This window comes from Armigeres subalbatus, chromosome 3 (assembly GCF_024139115.2).
Source record: "Armigeres subalbatus isolate Guangzhou_Male chromosome 3, GZ_Asu_2, whole genome shotgun sequence".
In the NCBI taxonomy this organism is placed as follows: Eukaryota; Metazoa; Arthropoda; class Insecta; order Diptera; family Culicidae; genus Armigeres; species Armigeres subalbatus.
This window is the reverse complement of record NC_085141.1, coordinates 423,533,135-423,552,977: the sequence shown is the minus strand read 5'-3', so window position 1 is coordinate 423,552,977 and position 19,843 is coordinate 423,533,135. Positions and strand designations below refer to the sequence as shown.

The 19,843-nt window shown below is 42.1% G+C and overlaps 1 protein-coding gene across 1 annotated transcript in view; it reads right to left on the bottom strand.

The window, feature by feature from the left end:
- Nucleotides 1–252: 252 nt before the first annotated feature.
- LOC134223128 (uncharacterized) overlaps nt 253–19,843 on the bottom strand; it is a 33,954-nt gene continuing 14,363 nt past the window's right edge. The window contains 16 exon segments of the mRNA XM_062702267.1: nt 253–520; nt 522–1,226; nt 1,560–1,860; nt 1,862–2,325; nt 2,437–2,531; nt 2,672–2,806; nt 2,951–3,081; nt 13,073–13,130; nt 14,016–14,156; nt 14,219–14,479; nt 15,370–15,624; nt 15,701–15,830; nt 15,902–15,921; nt 15,924–16,382; nt 16,385–16,425; nt 16,427–16,724. Coding sequence (XP_062558251.1) covers nt 326–520; nt 522–1,226; nt 1,560–1,860; nt 1,862–2,325; nt 2,437–2,531; nt 2,672–2,806; nt 2,951–3,081; nt 13,073–13,130; nt 14,016–14,156; nt 14,219–14,479; nt 15,370–15,624; nt 15,701–15,830; nt 15,902–15,921; nt 15,924–16,382; nt 16,385–16,425; nt 16,427–16,724 — 3,689 coding nt within the window. The 3' untranslated portion in view covers nt 253–325.

The following is a 19,843-nucleotide window of genomic DNA, read 5'->3' as shown; positions in this document are numbered from 1 at the left end:
TAGGCATAACTCCAAAAATAATTCAGAGGCAGCAAAGGCAACAGTTATTAGTAAAAGCTTTCCATTCCAATTAGGCACCTTTCCTGGAATTCTTAATCGCACACTTACCTTTTTTTGCACTGAAGTTCTGTGTCATCATCATGCATTACATCAACCACCACAAAAATCAAATAAAACAAACCAAAAGCGAATAAAACACGTGCCCGAAAGCAGACCACGCTTCTAGTCAGTTTAGTTAGCTTTGTTATCTCAGATTTCAGTTGCTTCGTCTTACTTCAATTTGCTTGCTTTTCTATCCGTCTCCGTTTTTTTGTAATTAGTTTTATTATTTAATAGCAAATTTATCTTTACACATATTATTAACCGTTGATTTAGAGTTAGTTATTGCTGGAGTACTCGTTGGCACAGGAGTGATAGGTTTGAAGGCTATCGAGTTAGTATCATACTTGTAGACTTGTGATTTGAGTGGCGCTGCTGCCGCCGTCGTTGTGCTCTTGCCTACTCCTCCGCCTCCTACTACAAAGGGAACTGTGGTGCAAGTGCTTGGGTTTGCTCTGCTGGTGATGATAGAGTGGGGGTGGTGGCGGCGGTTTGATCGGCTCCTGATCGCTGCTGCTTTCGTCCTCGCTCTGCGATTGGCTGCTGGTCGGGTGCTGTCGAACCGTGGCAAGTGTGGCCGTCGCCAGGGTGGTATGCTGACGGGCCACCGCGAGCGATCGACGACTGCTACTGCTGCTGGTCAGGGTTGCCAGTGTGTTGCTACTGTTGATGAACGGATTGGTGGAACTGTTAATGGGGAACTTGCTATTGCTATTGCTACTGATAAAATTGCTACTATTGATGATGTTGTTGTTGCTGTGGGCGCTGCCGCAGATGTTGTTGCTGCTGCTGCTGTTGACGTGGTTGTTGTTGTTGTTGTTGCCGCTGCTGCTGATATTGCTGCTGTTTCGATAGTCTCGCAGGGTTTTTGAACTGATCGAGTGGGACTTGATCTTGAGATCGCGCACGGTCGCTTCCACGGTTTGGGAGGATTGGAAATTAAAGCTATGATGTTTTTGTAAAGGCAGTTTAATGTGACGTCGATTCGAGGAAACTAGGTTCTTTTTCAGTAATTGATTAATCTTGACTTGGTTGCTTCTATCTACGGGGAAGAGCTCTTTCGGTATCAGGATTCGTGTCTGGTGTTGTGTGATCTCAAAGTATTGGTTGTCATATGATGTGGGGCACTGGAAGTCAGTTTAAAAGCTGTGTTAGAACATGCATGCAAACAAGCCGAAGATAAATAAATGCTGATAGGTATTGATAACGGGGCTCATAAAACCAGTCCAAGTGCGTCGGATTTCATTTCAATTCGGTATAAAACAAATTTATGAATTCTTATTAAGTGAAGACACTCGACCACTGTGTTCTAAAGCACTTTCTATTTAAAAGAATTCTCAACGGAAATTTGGAAGAATTTCCGTTTCTCATCCGAAACATCATTAAAAAATCAGCAATTTATCTTCAAAAGCTTAGTGTATTTTTATTGATTAACAAATTTGCCTTCTTGGCATACTCACCTCGGCACCGTTGAACTCATCGTTCGATCGGGGATCCGTCTCGTAGCCGGAGCTGACCGGCAGGTTCATGTAGATCGGATCGAGCTTATTGCTGTACATTTGGATATTCTTCGAAAGCAGCGAATTGGTGGACGCATACTTCCGGTGTCGTGGCGCCGGGATGGGTTTAATGCAGTCGTAGTAGCTGTTGGACACGGCACTGTTCGACCGACTGTTCGATTTCCGCGGCTTTCGCAAACTAATTTTGTACCGCTCCTGGCCGTCGATTGCAAATTTGGCTCCGATGCCACACCGGCGCTTCCATCGGCGATTCGTGGATCTGGATCGAGTCGGTTAGGTTCTCGTACAGCGGGGTGACCGTTTCAAGGTCGATAAGCTTTTTGTTTTCACCACAGGTTCCAGCCGGACCTGGCGGCCGTTTGAGCGATTTCCCCGAAGAGAAACTGTGGGTCGAAAGAGTATCGCTGTTGTCCAGCAGCTGCTGGTGTTGGCTTGGTTTCTTCCGATCAACGGTCTTACTGAGATAGGAGTTGTTAGTGTTGCTTGACGAGTCCTGACTGTTGGACAGCGAGGACATATTGCTTTGGTTAGTTAGCACAGTCGATTGGCTTGTGTTGTAGGATGAAAGGCTTGGGGTTGGTTTGCTATTGCTGTCTCGTTGCTGATAGTTGATGTAGTTGTACGGATGAGTTGGGAAACATGAGGGTGTTAGCGACTTGTTAGGACACTTCACTGCCGGAGCGAGACTATTCTTTGCTAGCATAGCCTGAAACACAATCACATTCACGAATTCATTCAAGGGTTGCAGTTAGTTTGAAGCCAATCAGCTTAATGTGGTAGTTCGATTAAAATAAAGTCACCGAGTTCTGTAACATACCTTCTTAGGAGGAGTCTGCATACCATGGAAGGGTAGGTTCTCATATTCTCCGGGTTCTATTTGGGATTCTCCAGCAGTCGACGATCCGCCAGTAACTGAAATATAACAAACACACGAAATCATCAGAACCATCTCATGAATATTCGCTGCCACATCAAGTGAAATGGATATCGTGTTCGGTTGTGGTCATTAATTCGGAGCTGTGAATACAAAATAAGATTCAGTTCAGTCATACCTACTACATCTGTACCAGTTGGCGGTACATTCTCATTTCTATCACCGCTTGTTTGCTGAGGTTCTTTGGTGGTGATTGTTGTTGTGTTTGCTGATTGCGTTGGTGTAACTTGAGGCTTTTTAACATAAGTAATAACTATTAAATCAGGTACAACGGGAAACACAGGCGGTTAAATCAAATTAGAAAGCGATAAACCATGAAAATGAAAAAGAAAAAATACGAAACATATGAGTTAAATGTTAGTCAGTTAAATAAATAAGAATTTCTCAATGATGATACCATTTTGTGTTGACAGTTTGAGCAGATCAATACTGTTTCGCTTTTCGAAGAACCGGCGGATTCGCCATCGGACAGTTTTATCATACTGTTGGATGTTTTCCGACGCATCTGGCTCAGGTTTGGGTGGGGACCTGAATGAATGTGAAAATATGCGATGGCACAGAATGTGAATTGAAGTTTGATTGAATACTTGTCAGGTATTTCCATCACCGGGTAAATAGTTAAATGGTTTTAGACTGATCACCAGATAGTTTGTTACTCTGTTTTATACTACGATCCCTTCTCGATTTTAGCAACATATGATTAGTGTCTGCTTTTATCTCTGTCACTTTTACTCGCATTGGCTTGTTAAATGTTAGGTTTGAATGTTACATATCTTAATTGGTCTAGTGCTTATATACGCGGCTACAAGTCAACACTATAATAAATGTTGGATTTGGATTTCCAATCTGGTAAGATTTATTTTGAATTCACGTGGATAACACAATGATACTCCATGCTCATTATCATTGTGTTACCCTCGTGATTTGCGAATGCAAAAATGTTAACGTGGCTTCTGGAGCTGGAGCACGATGGGGCACGTGACCCACCAAATTGTGCATTTTCTTCACTCCTCCTTGTACTTAAATTGCCAGAATTGTTTATTTTGATTTATTTTGATAAACAATTCCCGAAGAAGTTTCTTGGTTTTCCTGAAATAATTCCCGAAGGAAGTCCTGGAGGAAGTTCTGAAGGTATAGAAAATTATTAGAGTCTTAAGGAATTTCTGGATTTATCTCTGAAGTAATTTCTGGGGGTTTTTCTGAAGGAATCCCTGGGGAATATTCCGAAGGAATTCTTTGGAATATCCAAAGAATTTCTTAAAGAAATTTAAGAATTTCGGTAATTTGGTTAGGAGTTCTTTTGGAAATTTCTCTAGGAATGTTCAAAGATATCTGAAAATTCCTCCTAGAATTTTGGAAGGAAATGTCGGAAGGAATTCCGAAGGAATTGCTACATGAATTTCCGAAGGAATAAAATGTTTTATGGAATACTATTAGAAGAATTTTTGCAGGAATTTCCAGAAGAATACCTTAAGAAATTTTCTAATATCCTAAAAAATTTCGAAGCAATTTCTGAGGGAAATTTTTATGAAAAACCTGGTTTCATTTGTAGAGGTTTTTTAAAGGAATTACTGGGAAAATTCCCGATTGAATTCCTGACGGAATTTTTGAAGGTATGCTGGAACGAGTTTCTTCTTTCCTAAGAAATTATTTAAGGTATTTACGAAAAAAAACCTGTGGAAATGTTCGAAGAGACTCCTGCAGTATATTCTCACGGATTTCTTGCGAATATCCGCCATCTCGATATTCTTGAAGTTTTTCTTGGCATGTAATCTTGATTTTAGAGTCACAACTGAGTTTGTTTTACTATTGTCCCGACTTTTGAAGAAATTTCTGGAGAAATATCGGTATTTCTATGTCAATTCCAATAGCCTGTTTGGTCCATTCATTAAAAACTCTTTCGTAAATTCCTTTCAGAACTTCTTCGGATATTCCTTCAGAAACTCATTCAAAAGCTTTATTCGAACATATTTTCAGGTTCTCTTTCGGTTATTTCTTTTAAGAATTGAGTATGAAATTCCTCCATGAATTTCTTCGAAAATCTCTTTAGAAAAGGAAAGATCCATTAATTACGTAACGCAAAAATTGGCCATTTTCAACTACCCTTTCCCTATGTCACACTTTTCATATGAATCAGGAATTAATTTGAACAATTTGGATTCCTCCAGAGAACCCTCCGGAAAGGCCTTTGTATTTTTTCAGGAATTTCTCCAGGAACTCTTAGGAAATTCTTTCAGTAAACCATACAAAATTCCTACAGGAATAATTCCGGAAAGAATTCTAACTTGGAAAAATTTCTAAAGGAATATTCGAAGAAATTTCCAAAGATATTTGGGGGTTGAACTTATTTTCATTTTTTTTTTCTATTAGAAATGGCATTTTGAGTTTTGACCATAATTTCCGGGCCCATAGTCCCATATGGCCAATTTTCAATAGGATACAATAAGATAGGTTTCTGTGTCAAATGCAACTTGCGAGTAAACCAGTTGAGGATAAGTGCCTGAAAATTAGGGAAATCTTTTTACGCCATTTTTCTATAAATATAATATTTTGGCATTAATTTTCGAGCTCATCCTCCGATCTGGCCAATTTTCAATAGCAAAAAATGGGACAATATTCTGTATCGAATGTTGCAAGCAAATCGATTAAGGATAATTGCCTGAAAATGGTAACGAAAAGCAAGTGGGGCGACCAAAAGCGGGCTGACGGGTCTCCGCCTCAGCAAACCCAAGAAGAAGAAGAACAGCATCGAGGGGTACTACAGCGACAAACCGCTCAAGTGTTCAGCCAAGACGATAAAGGTGACCATCAGCGGATAAAGGAGCAAAACCAGCAACAACGCGACAAACCACAACAGCAGTTGCCCACGAGCCACGTGTGGAACATGGCTCAACAACAGCCGAAGATTCTTATCGCAAAGAGGTGGGCAGAAGAGCTCAGCAATGAACGATTGGATTAATCTGACGCAGAGAACAGCGAGCTGGCTACAGCCAAAACCGCCCTTTTATCAGCGGTGCCATTACAGGAAACACCTGGATTGGTTCCTGAAGGACTAGGTAATAACGAAGAAAACAAGCCGGCCGGAAAACACACCGGTCTCTGTGCTTAAGAGGCCCCCCTGGGACCCCCTGGCAGGTGGTACCATGGCAGACGAGGTAACCACCACAGTGAAGGAGCAACTCGAGTTGGGCGATGTTGGCATAACAATCCGACTAAGAAGGGATCCATCAGGCACGCAGATCTCTGTTATAAAGCTTCCGACAGATTCTTCTTCTTCTTCTTATTGGCATTACATCCTCACACTGGGACAGAGCCGCCTCGCAGCTTAGTGTTCATTAAGTACTTCCACAGTTATTAACTGCGAGGTTTCTAAGCCCAGTTACCATTTTTGCATTTGCATTTGCATTTGCATTTGAGGCTAACACGATGATACTTTTATGCCCAGGGAAGTCGAGGCAAATTTCCAATCCGAAAATTACCTAGACCGGCACCGGGAATCCGGCAGATGCTGCTGACAAATTACTGCGAATCGGCAGAGTAAAAGTCGATTAGTCAGTGTGCTCGTTGAGCCTCTCTCAGCAACCAGAAGTGTGCTTCAGGTGCCAAGAGTTTGGCTACCTGGCGCGGAACTGCTAGGGCCCAGATAGGTCAAAACTTTGTAGAAGATGCGGAGAAGAAGGTCATAAGGCACAAAGCTGAAAAATGCTGCCAAAATGCCAGATCTGTAAAAGCGATGGACGCAGAGACCATGTTACTGGTGTTCCAAAATAACCAGCGTTCAAACAAGCGATGTCAAGTTAGTTACAGTTACAGTTAGGTAATACAAATTGATCTCAACCACTGTGATACTGCGCAGCACCTGCTGTGGCAATCCGCGAGGGACTCGAAATGCGACGTTGCAATCATCTCTGATCCATACCGGATCCCACCAGGCCATGGTAATGGGTAGTGGATAAAGCAGGAACCGCCGCTATATGTACGGTAGGAAGATACGCTTACCAAGAAATTGTGTATCGTGCAGCTGAAGGCTTCGTGATCGCCAAAGTTATCGGAATCTATATGTGTAGCTGCTACGCACCACAATGTTGGACGATTGATCAATTTAACCGGATGCTGGATAAGGTAGTAGAGGTGCTTATCGACAGGAAGCCAATCGTCATTTCTGGGGACTTCAACGCCTGGGCAGTAGAGTGAGACAGCCGTTGCACTAACCCTAGAGGTTGGAGTCTACTAGAAGCACAATGTAGACTTGATTACTGATTGACTTGATTAATGAAGGTTCAACGAGCACATATCGAAGAGATGGCAGAGAGTCCATCATCGATTTTACCTTCTGTGGTCCTGCCTTTGCAAGGAACACGAACTGGAGAGTCTTCGAAGACTATATGTACGCATAGCGACCATCAAGCGGTCCTACATTGTGTCGGAGGGAGGGTACATTCGGAACCACGCAAGAGCAGTATCAAGGAGTGAAAGTGGAAGACAGAAGCCTTTGACAAGGATATGTTTACGGAAGCAATGACATTCGAGCGCAATTGACAAAATCTTAGTCCCGACGAGCTGGTTGCAGTATTAACCCGAGCCTGTGATGCAACTATGCCGAGAAAGGTACAGCCACAATATGCACGTAGGCCAACCTATTGGTGGAATGAAACTATTGACGAACTCCGTCGCAGCTGTTTTCGAACAAGGAATAGGATGCATAGAGCACACAACGACGTAAAAAGAGAAGTGTTTAGGGCGGATAAAGCTGCTATCAAAAAAAGAATAGGACTCAGTAAGGCAGCTTGCATGATAGAGCTTTGCCACAATGCGGATGCTAACCCATGGGAGGATGCATACAGGTCGCGATACCGCTAGAGAGGAGCCCAGAAACACTCAAAACAATTATTGAGGGACTTTTTCCACATCACGAATCATCAGTCTGGCCTCCCACACCGTATGGTGAGGCCAACACCAGTAGAGACGAAGCCCGTGTCAAGACCATGAACTGGTTACGGCAGCAAAAAGCCTAAACACTAATAAGGCTCCGGGACTAGGTGGTATCCCCAATCTGGTCTTGAAAACGGCGATCCAGGTTAATCCTGATATGTTTTGCACCACATTGAAGAAGTGCATAGACAAAGGAAACTTTCCCGATTGCTGGAAGCGGCAAAAGTTAGTACTGCTGCCGAAGCCGGGTAAGCTACATGGAGATCGATCGGCCTACAGGCTTATTTGCCTGCTAGAAAGGGTCGGAAAACTCCTTGAGAGGGTCATCCTCAACAGGCAAAGAGGTGCAAACGGATTATCAAGCATGCAGTTCGGGTTTCGGAAGAGCAGGTCCACAGTAGACGCCATCCGGATAGTCGTCGAAGCAGTGATGAGGACCAAAAGTCAGTACAGCACAGTACGATTACGGTCGGAAAAGTCACCATCGACTTGAAGCGAGAGGTGAAACACCTTTCGGTAATGATCGACGACCGGCAATACTCAGATACGGACTCCTGTCTGGGCGGCTGGTGTAATCACGAGGAAGACTTTGACTCGGCTCAATAGCACCTATAGGCTGATTACCATAAGAGTAGCAAGTGCATATAGTACCATATCGATGGAAGCGGTTTGTGTCATAGTAGGAATGACCCCCATAAAAATTTTATTGGAGGAAGACTGTGAGTGTTACAGACTGCGAGGAACGGTTGGTGCTCGCATGATTGCGAGAGCCGATTCGATGAGGAAATCGCAGCTGGCTAGGAACAGTAGCTCGAAAGGAACGTGGACATATTGGCTCATTCCGAACCTGTCGTTGCGGGTGGACAGAAAACACGGGGAAGTCAACTTCTTCCCGACACAATTCCTGTTGGGCCATGGATGTTTCAGGAAGTATCTGCACAGATTCTGACACGCAAGTCCCCTCTTTGCCCGACCTGTCCAAACTGCTAGGAGACTCTGGGACACGTGTGTTTCGACTGTCCTCGATTCAGGACATAGCGAAGAGTGATTTCAGCGGGCAGCGCTCTATAAACCTCGAGAACATCGTTCAATAAATGAGCAAGAACGATAATACGTGGAATGAAATAGGTGGAGCGGTAACGCAGATCATGTTGTCGCTGCAGCTGAAATGGCGTGAAGACCAGAGGGCATCTGGAAGCGACTACAGTAGCACGGTCGGTTACGGGGAAGCTTCCGTCGTCTGGGAACTTCCTGTCGGGGTAAGATAGATCCACTGCCGGGGACTATCTGAGTAAACCGCAATCAAGCCGGGTGCTCAATGGCTCAATATTACAGAAGATTGGTTTCGAAGAGCTTCCGCCACCGGGAAGCTTCTAGTCGAAGTAGGATAGATCCATCGTCGGGGACTAGGCCGAGTAAATCGTGACGCGTTGTACCACTGATTTCGAGTCGTCGGAGCACCATTGAACCTGACGCTATGCTGCACCCGGAATATCTGGACCTACTTCGGCACTCGACCGCTCACTCGCTGAAGTGAGAAAGGGCTCCAGACCTGCGCCGAAACACCAAAGAAATGTTAAAAGTGGTAAAAGATATTCAACAAGCCTTATACGGAAGCGAGTCGTCGCTTTCGAGGGAAATTCCAACGCCGGGGAACTCCCTGTCGGAGTAGGATAGATCTGCTGTCGGGGATCATCTGAGTAGTCCGAGATTTAGCTGGGAGCTAAATGGCTCAACAAAAAAGTGCTTGAGAATGTCAAGAAAAGTACCTATGCTGGGAGCTGAATGGCTAAATGTTAAGAAAAGTTCCGTTCGGGGGAGTTTCTCCTATCGGAAAGCTTCTAGTCGGAGTAGGCTAGATCAACAGCCGGGGACTAGGCCGGGTGGTTCGTGACGCGTTGAATAATCGGTTTCGGGTAGCCGAAGCGCCATTGAATCAGACGCTATGCTCCACCCGGAATCTCTGGACCAACTTTGGCATCCAACCGGTTTCCCGTTGACGTGAGAAAGTGCGTCGGACTATCAAGGTGAGATATTAGTGTTGGACACACAATAAACTTCCACGATTCGTCGGTTTTCGGGGAAGCTCTCGCCGCCGGGGGACTTACCGTCGGAGTCGGATAGATTCGCCACCGGGGACTATCTGAGTAGGTTGCGAGCACGTCGAGAGCTAAATGGCTCAAAGATGCAGTGGCGTTGAATGGCATGAGGAAGAGAGATTGTAAGCGTCGAAGATCAAGAGACGCGCAAACCTAATAAAGAATGCTTCGATGAGAAAAACGTTGCGAACTAGCTGTGCTTGCTAGAGGCTAAACACGTGAAGTGCATGAGCACAGCTCCCCTCCCACTTGGGTGGGTTTAGCGGGTCGGCCTTCTGCCATCCCCGCACCCTGAGTTCTCAGGTGTTTGTTTGCAGATTTGCCTTCCACCCGCTATAAAAAAAACACACACACATAATCTTAATTCGTCGTTAAATTATCAATCGGTATATAACACTATGGGTCTCCTGAAGGAATTTCTTTAAAAAATTCTGAATCAAATTCCGAAGGTTTTCTCCTGGCATTTCCTAAAATAGTATCCGTAGGTATTCCGATAGAAATTCTTGAAGGATTTTCCATGGGTATTTTCTAAGGAAGTCTTAAAGGAATTTTCAAAAGAGTTCCTAAAAAAGTTTTTGAATGCATTTCTGAAGAAATTTCCAAAAGACACCATAAAGGAATTTTCGAATCAATCCCTAAAGTAATTTCCAAGGAAATTACTTAAGTAGCTTTTGGAGAAATTTCGGAAAGAATTTCCAAAGAAACGTAATTCTTGGATGATTCTAAATTAATTCTTAGAAATCCTTTTTCGAGTTTTCTGAGGAATATCTTGAGGAATTTCCAAACTAATTTCTGGATTTATATCCGAATTACTTCCCAATGAACTTATGTGCTGTGATGCGGTAACGTTATAGGAGGATGTCATGTTAACTTTTGCTGTGGAGTTACAAGCCATAACTATTAGGATGTTCACCCAATCAGTCTTACTGTAGCTCAATTGTACAAAAAAACCCTAAAATTCATAAAAAGCCCTGCAGCGTGATTTTTTTTACTCAACTCAAAATTCTTCACACCGAATCACGCCGCGTGACGCCGCTGGTGTAAAAATGACCTTACACCGCCGCCGTTTACAAATACTTCGGCATTACAAGTGAAAGTTCCATGACCAAACCATTGACAAAGCTGGTCACGGAGAATGTAAATGTTGTGCTCAAGTGTTATCAATGTTTTACAAGCCAGTGCACTGCAGTGTTGTGGCGAGCAGAATGTGCTGTTCTCGAATGCACAAAAGCTTGAAGAAGAGATGAATTGGAGACAATATTGCTGCTCAGATAAACATCGCGTTGAAAGACGGAATGGAGCCTCAATTATTGTGGGAGCATGTACAGCATTTTTTAGACAAATGTCTTTTTTGGCGAAAGGTCTTATTCGGCCAAATGACCCTTTCGGCCAAACGACCTTTTCGGCCAAATGACCCTTCCCCCTGAACCTCCGATTTGCGGGATTTAATTCGAAAACAATTGAAAAATATGGAAGGTTTTACAATGATATGGAAATGCTAATATCATCTTCCAAACTTAGGCGTACATGTTCATGATAGAATTAGAGGCGAAAGTATAGAATTGATAGTTCCGTTAGGATAAGGCAGGCATGAAGAATGTTTTTATAGAAGTCAATTTGAAAGCGAGTGGAGGGCAATATTTGTGATGGCACATATCACACTACCTTCCTTCTGCCAAGCTCCCGTATGAAGGGGGAGGGAAGAATATCAGTGTGGAAGCTGATATATCTCCACTGGCTCTTCTTTTTTACAATTTGATGCGAGCAATAAAGTAGCTACAATGAATGCACTGCAAGGTTCATCTCGTTTGACTTCGGAGTCTTAATCCCAGAGGTAAAAAGCGGAAGGTTCAGGGGGAAGGCCGTTTGGCCGAAACCCATTCGACCGAAAGCCATTTAGCCGAATGCCACTAGGCCGAAAGTTGTTTGGCCGAATATACCATTTGGCCGAACAGACCATTTGACCGAACAGACCATTAAATCGAACAAAACTTTAGGCCAAAAGTCATTTGGCCGAATGGGTCATTTAGCCGAAAGGGTCATTTGGCCGAAAGGGTCGTTTGGCCGAAAGGGTCGTTTGGTCGAAAGAATCATTAGGCCGAAAGTGACATTTGGCCGAAAGGGTCATTTGGCCGAAATGGTCGTTTGGCCGAAATGGTCATTAGGCCGAAAGGGTCATAAGACGGAAAGGGTCATAAGACGGAAAGGGTCATTTGGCCGAAAAGGTCGTTTGGCCGAAAGGGTCATTTGGCCGAATAAGACCTTTCGCCAAAAAAGACATTTGGCCAAATAAGACATTTGGCCGAAAGTGAGAAATTAGGAGTAGGAAAAGAGACGTCGCACTTCTCACTCCTCATTCGTCACTTCTTGCTGTAAAAATTAAGTAGTGTGAAGTGAGTAGTGAGACGTCTCACTATTTAAATCGCACTACTCACTTTTCACAGTAACAAGTGAGAAATGTGGAGTTAGATATGAGACGCCTCACTTCTTACTCCTCATTTCTCACTTCTCACTGTGAAAAGTGAGAAGCGCGAAGTGAGACGTCTCACTACTCATTTCGCGCTTCTCACATTTTACAGTGAGAAGAGAAAAATGAAAAGTGAGAAGCGTTACGTTTCTCTTCTTACTCCTCATTTTTCACTTTTCAAATGACCTATTTGGCCAAATGACTTTCGGCCAGATGGGTTTCGGCCTAATGGTTTGTTCGGCCTAGTGGCATTCGGCCAAATGGCTTTCGGCGGAATGAGTTTCGGCCAAACGACCCTTACCCCATAGCTGTTTGTTGGCGAAGAAAGTAAATATGTATAAGGTTTGATCGGTGCCTTGTTCTTCCTGAGATTATTATTCTTAGGTGTTTCCAATGTGGAGAATTTGGACACATGAGCACAGACTGCAAAATCACTATCGCGTGCTCAAAGTGTAGTGAACGTCACAAGACATCTGAATGTACGTCAACTGTATTGAAATTTTTCACATATGCCCAGTTCATATGCAGATTTTGGCAAGCTTTTATACAGATTTATTAGAAAATCTGATATCCGCTAGTGGAGTGTAGCTATTCGTGTTTGATAATAACCAAATATGTATCGAAACTAATGTGTTAAATCATACAGAATGATTAATGAATATAACAACGAAAGGTTAGCCTTATGAAATGAATAATCATGCACCTCTGTTATTTTCACCCAAACAACAAGTGCTAAATTCCTTAAGATGCTAAATTAAGAAAAATATACCACAATAAGCATTAAAAAGTTATATCTTGAAAATAAGCACCAGCTGGCGGATTCGCGAGCATTGTACTTCACTACAAATCTTATAAATTTGCATCGTTCATGTTCTCGAAACCATTTTTTTTTTGCTATTCAAATTTAAGAAAATCTAACACTTGTTGTTTCGATGAACTTACTCGAATTTAATTGTTAGTTCAGTATAAATGATCAATTCTTCTTACTCTAGTTGCAAAGCATCAACATTGTTACGCTTACCTTTGATTTTTCATAAAGGAAAATTCCCCATCTTCGATCTCCTCGATTTGTATGGACGCTGTGTGGTTGTTAGTTAGCCGTTGGCCGTATAGGCGCGTTTTGTGTTGCAAATGCATTTGCAGTTATAGTATTGGATTATCGAAAAACGAACAGGAACAGGACAGCACGGACACGCGTACAAATAAAACATTGATCGATTGTTGAAGTTTTACATAATGTGTGGTTAAATGTTGCAGAAACGGAACAAACATCACAAAACATTTTGGGCGTTGAATTTTGATCGATAGATTTTAAAACACGTGTGGATGAAGGAATAGAAAAAACGAGAAAAGAAGCGAAATGAGTTTAAAAATTCAAATGGTAGATGAGAGTAAGAAATGGTTGAAAATAGTGGAGCTAGGGGAACTACTTTTAGTGGTGGATGGTTGATGAAAATGGAACGTGCACTTTGAAACTTTCTACAGGCCTACGATTTTGGCAAGGGAAATGTTTTTTGCTTTGATCGATATTCTTGATCTAGCAAAATACGGCCACGAGGAAATTAGCATATTTTAACTTGAATTGAAGCAGATTAGTAGTAAGTAGCAGAAATAGCACTCACATGGTTAGCATTAGTTGAAAATTAGTAAATTATCAAAAGAGATTACGAATGACTACCAACTAGGATTGAAGCTGAAAGCCAGCAGTTGAAGCTTTCGGCAGCGGAATATAATTGCACTATTGTTACACGTCTAGAGCTCACAACTAGATATGGAAAAATATTCAAACCACTAGATATACTACCTGCCATTGGGTTCTACAACGGTCTCTTTTAGACCGGAGGAGGAATGATGATTCTATATACTAAAGAGACACAGAAAGAGAGACAGTGTGCGGCTGTGTCTGGGCGAAAAAATGTGCTGCTGGTGTTGTAATCAATGTCCTGTCAACATCCAATACTCACATTTATCCTGCCTGCGTTTTCGGCGGCAAATGCAGATGATGATGACGCATATCAATATTACCGCGAGCAGCAATGCAGCAACGGCTGCAATCAGAATGTACGGCGTCAGAATATCTCCCTTGAGCCACCATGCCACGTATCCTAAAAAAAATGTGGAAAAATTAAAACCACTTTCCAAATGAACTTATGCAAGCCACACTCACCTGCAACTTCGATTTCGCAGGGCTTTCCCATCCCGACGCCATTGGTGGCCACGCAGACGTACGTCCGCATCGCGGACACGTCGCTTTCCAGCACCAGGATACTCTCGTAGGCGTCGCCTCTCGTCTGGTGGTTCTGAAGGGTGTCGTTCTCGTACTTGAGGCTCCAGTCAAACTCGGACTCCTTGGGGCTGCCGATTGCGGTACAGATCAGAATGTCCTCGTCGTTGACCTCCTTTCGGGTGATGGTGCAAGTAGGTTTGTCTGAAGGTAAATTAAAATAATGTAAAAACTCGACTGACAATTTCTTATTCCTTTAAAATTGTATACAATGGTTATTATTTTTTATTTGATCAAACGAGATTTTCTTTTTTTCTAATACTCGTGTCTGAGTTGGTGGTCCTCTCAAAATTTAACTCTAACTTTAACTTCATTAGAAAAAAAACTTGATAAAACTTAAATATGCAATTTTTTGTGTGACCAGAGGACATAAAACTACATTATCCTAATAGAAATATCTAAAAACAAGAACAAAGCTACATTAACGAAAAATTAAACATACGAAATATCAGTCCTGGTTCAAATTAGTAGTATGACTAGAGTGACTTTCATTATGGATAAAACTATTACTCCAAGCATCGATTATGCCAAGCTTTTTTGAAAATTCAAAGAACATAGAATTTTTTTTAGAAAAGTCGATTGGATAAATCTGATACCAATAAACAACCGTAATTTTTGTGGAGCTTACATCTTTTTCTACCCACTTGAATAGGACATTTGTCAAAAAAAAATAATCATTCATATCTAGCCAGCTAAAAAAGCTGAATAAAAATGATCCGCATAGACACTAAACTTATTATTTGTTCAGGCTTATACAATATCAATTTGCGGTGGCAGAAATTACGCAACGCAGGTAAAGGGATCAAGCCTAACCAGGTGTGAAACAAAAATAAAACCAAGCGTCCCCTGTAACCAAAGCAGACAGCGCATAAATCCCATTCAACTGGAGGATTACCGCGCGTCGTTGCCCAAACGCGCCAACCTCAAAGCAAACTAATCAACTACACCCGAAAGCCACCAACGTGCCGAAGAGTCAGCAGCGAATTCCACCCACCACTTCCCCCAAAGCTCGCACTGCGAATGCGAATACGTACAGTGTATGTCGATGACGGCATCGGTCGAGTGGTTGCCGTGTTTGTTGGACGCTACACACGTGTAAACGCCAGCGTCGGACCTCTCCATCACGGTGTTTACGATCAGCGAGCTACCATTCACAATATTGACCGCATTCCGCCACCAACTGAACTCTGGCTCTGGGTAGGCCCGGGACGAGCACACAATTCGCGGGGGAATTTTGCCCTCCTCCACCGAAATGGAAGGGCTCGAAAGGGATGTGTTCTCCGGAGGATCTGCAAAACATATAGAGAAAGGAGCTTCTTAGTTTCTCTGCACCATTCATCAAAGCAGGCTGCCGTGATTAATTACATTCCACGCCGAAATATGTCGTACTGCGAACGCCAGGGCCTGCTGAGTTGTTTGATGAGACACACGAATAGTGGGAGCTATCACGGATACGATCTAACATGCCGTCCGGCCAGGCAGACATGTTGAAATGCTGAAATTATTCAACCATTGATTAACTACCTACTCTAATCAACAACATTGAAGAAAAATATTCATCCTTACCAACACCGAGTATGCACTCTGAAATCTCCGGTCGCCGGTTCGGCAGGCAGATACGTGCTTGTGATGTAATACCGTTCGTCCGAGTTCTCAATCCCAACGCCTTCCTTGAACCAGGAAATGGAGCACGCCGGAACGCATTCCACCCGGCAAGCCAGCGAAATATTCGAAGTCGAATACAGAGCTCCGGTGTACGGATGCAGCTTTTGTACAAAAGCCGGTGGAGCATGCACTTCCAAGTGCACCACTGCAGCGTTTCCTGCGCCACCTTCATTGTAAGCGAAGCATGTGAACGTCGTTCTCGAGTCCAACCCCACCGGATCCACAGTCCACGATGGGGTTACCACGTCCTTGGCTGGCTTATCTCCCCGCAGCCAGCGGAAACGGGTAGCATGTGGATTGCCACGGTCTTCCACCGAGCAGTTGAATGTAACGCTTCGTCTCTTTATTCCAATATAGGGAAAATGCGTTATTGTTGCATTTCCGGCTCGTAGAAGATGTCCAACGAGTTCTCCTCGCTGATGTCCCCACCCACCAAGGTTGAAACCTTGGCAGGAATAGTTGCCGATGAATTCCCGCCCGACGTTTTGCAGCAACATCTTAGTCGGGTCCACCTCACATAGGTTTTCGTCGCCCAAGCTGTTTCCATCGCCATTATCGTCGCACTCTGGCAGCTCTTTCAGGAACTCACCATCCAAAAACCAACGCACCTTGGTCAGCAGCAGTGGATTGCCGTCTACAATGTTGCACAGCAGGGTGATGTTGGCTTGGTCGTTTTCAATCACCGGTGTTTCCGGGTCCATATTGAGCACCACCGTTGGTTTGTCTGTGAAAGGAGCGGTCGTTAGTTCACACTTTAATGCGATAATTTTTGAATATGACATAAAATTTATTCGATAACGCCAAAATGCCAATTCGAAAGCGAATGGCAGTCAGTCGCTTTTGTCTATCAGAAATTCGTGGAATCCATGACATGTCGTTATGAAATGGCCCGCAGGAGCCCAGCGAGCTCACACAGCTCTAGTTCGATGCAATCAAAACGTTATTGCTTTGTGAGCTGTTCATGCATGGAGATTTTTAACATTGAGTCCGCCCCAGCTTGATTGATTGAATCTGATACGGTCGGACAGGTTGGCCAGCGGGATTAGAGAACAATTCACAAACTAGAACAGAATGGCGATGGCCACAAGCTCGCGGCAGTGCCGACCGTATTCAAAAATATGAGATACAATCAATCACACAAGCTGATGTGGCAGAACAATTAATGAAAACGAACGAACGGGGGTTATTGATATCGATTGTATGTTTTTTGAGCTTTTATCGGGGAAGTGAACAAAAAATGAATTGCTGTCCTATTTATATCAGTAAAAGTAAAATCTAACCAATTCACATAAGAGCTTTCCATCCTTCATTTTAGTATACCCCTCATAAAACCTTCTCATGCACTGTCAAAAGGATAGGCCCAGGTTTACGATAAATTATACGATACTAATAATTGACTTTTATTCATCTGACATTTTGGATCATTATTTATATTATTTCGTTTTTCTTTAGTTTATACTAGTGTTTATAACCCGGGGGAACCCGAGTAGAACACTTGTCACATACTAGTCACTGTGACTCCTATGCGACCAAATCCAGTCACATTGGAGTTGCTGCCACCAAATCGATCTGAAGTGTGCTACTGGCGAAGTCACCCAGCGCCGTACAGCCAATACCAGATGATTCTCAAAACGACACTTGCAGAGGTCCCTCCATCATCTTATTCAATACAAACAGAAGCTATTGAAATGCCCTTCACCTGCATGGAACATGGATCCTCATGTTGTAAACTTTGCACAAAATTTTGAAATTGAACAAAATGCTCAAAATTTTGATTTTTCACCTTACTTTAGAAGGTTCGAACAAACAATATTAAAATCAGTCGAATGCATTTTGATTATGTGGAGATGGTCAATATCAGGCATATTTTCAATAACGATCATGATCTGTTTGATATTCAATGTGATTGTGGTGCAAAATCCATTTCTGTATCCGGTAGCTGTCCCCAACGACCGGACAGCTAGATTTGCATGTGACCAAAAAGCCATTCATTACACCTGTGTTAAATTACTTCAATTCAATTGTTTCGTTTTGCCAAAGTATCAGATAGCCACAGAAATAGGCTGAAACAAAAATTGAAGATGTCATTGAAAAAGGTGGGCGTTTGGAGTAAGGGTGTAAGAAATTAATCTGGTGAGTCAAATAAGCTCTACTAACACATTTGAAGTTTGATGAAGATATTCCTGAAGCAATTCCTGTAAGAATTGTTATTCTCAAAGAAGTTTCTAGAATAATTTTTGAAGTAATTTCTAACAGATTTTACAATGGAAGTTTTGGACGAATTTTCAAAATAAAATGTTTAAAAAATTCCCGTGGGCAATTCTTCGGAAACTGGAAACTTTCTGGAGAAAAAGCAATAAGAAATATGTTGGATAGAATTTTAAAAATCTTGGAGTATCTTTTAAACAAATTTCAGGGAGAACCAGAGCATTGTTTGAGAACCACCAGAAGGGTCCCTGAAAGAAAGTGCACAAGAAACTACTGTACCAGCACCTAGTGGAATTCCTAAAAGACTACTCCACCACCGAATCACAAAATTTCAATCAATGGACTCAGTGGATTTCAATAAATAGAGCCAGGCTCGAAAGGAATTTCTTAAGGGTATCAAACTCCAAGTAATTTCAATTTCTTGAACTAAAAAAATGTTTGAAAAAAAAAGTATCGTTTGCTAAACAATTAAGGAAATAAAAACCCACAACTTCATCAGCAAAACCAATAACTTCGAAACCTATTATTCTATTATTGTTGTGCAGTGTTGTTTCTGTAATAATGAGCTATTTGATAGAAGAAGCTACCGTGTAAATATTCACGGAAGCTTCTTCATTCAAATAAATTATTCAAGTCCGGGGTATCTTCAATAGGGGAAACCTCGGACAAAAATGCGTAATGATGTATGTTACATTACAATTTCAAAAAACTTATTGAGATGAAGAATATTAATTTTGAAATTCTATACAGCTTTTGTACATGATATGCATGACAATCAAAGGCTAGAGACTTTTTTCCATTACTACCAGCAAACTACCGAGATTCACACAGCTGAAAAAATCAAAATCTTAATTTCAGGGTTGATACTCAGAACGCCTCATAGTATGTTATAAGCTCGAGATGAAACCATTTTTATTTCACGGAAAAACGAAAGGTTCAGACATTTTTTTTTGATAGAATACTTGTAAATAGTGGAGAGCCACTTGTCCCGTTAGTTTAAGTCCTTTTTGTAATATGCATAGAAACCTAAATCTATTCACTGAAAAAGAAGTTTTGTCGTTCCTTTATTTTCGTACATTTGAATTTTTAAAAAAAATCGGGAGTAGCTCTACAACATCAGTATTCATAAAACTGGCTACATATCATATTGATATTTCACTCAAAACAATTATCCCTTTGGGACTTTAATTTATACGTATTGAAATTACAAACTCGTTATTAATTTTTTTTGCGTTAAAAACTCCGCGAGAAAAAAGTGAAACGATTTTGTGACAGTTTTCATGTATTAAAGAGCATTCTTCATTACTTATTCACTCCACCAGTTCCACAATTGAACCCATGCCATAAATGAATCGAATGGATCGGTGGAAACTGAGTAGAAAAGAGTGAAATCTTGCGATAATTAAATTATTGGTGATGTGCTTGGAATTATTGATTAGGATTACGGCACAAATCAATAAATCACAATTGATTTTTTTTAGACTTCAATGGTGATTTTGAATCTTTGATAAACTTCAAAATTTATGGCAAAATCATGAACATCCGTTGGGAAATGATCGAGTTATTCGCATCCAAAGTCTATCATTTTATTGTGACGGATTCGTTTTTTCAAATTCTGATATATACTCCCATATC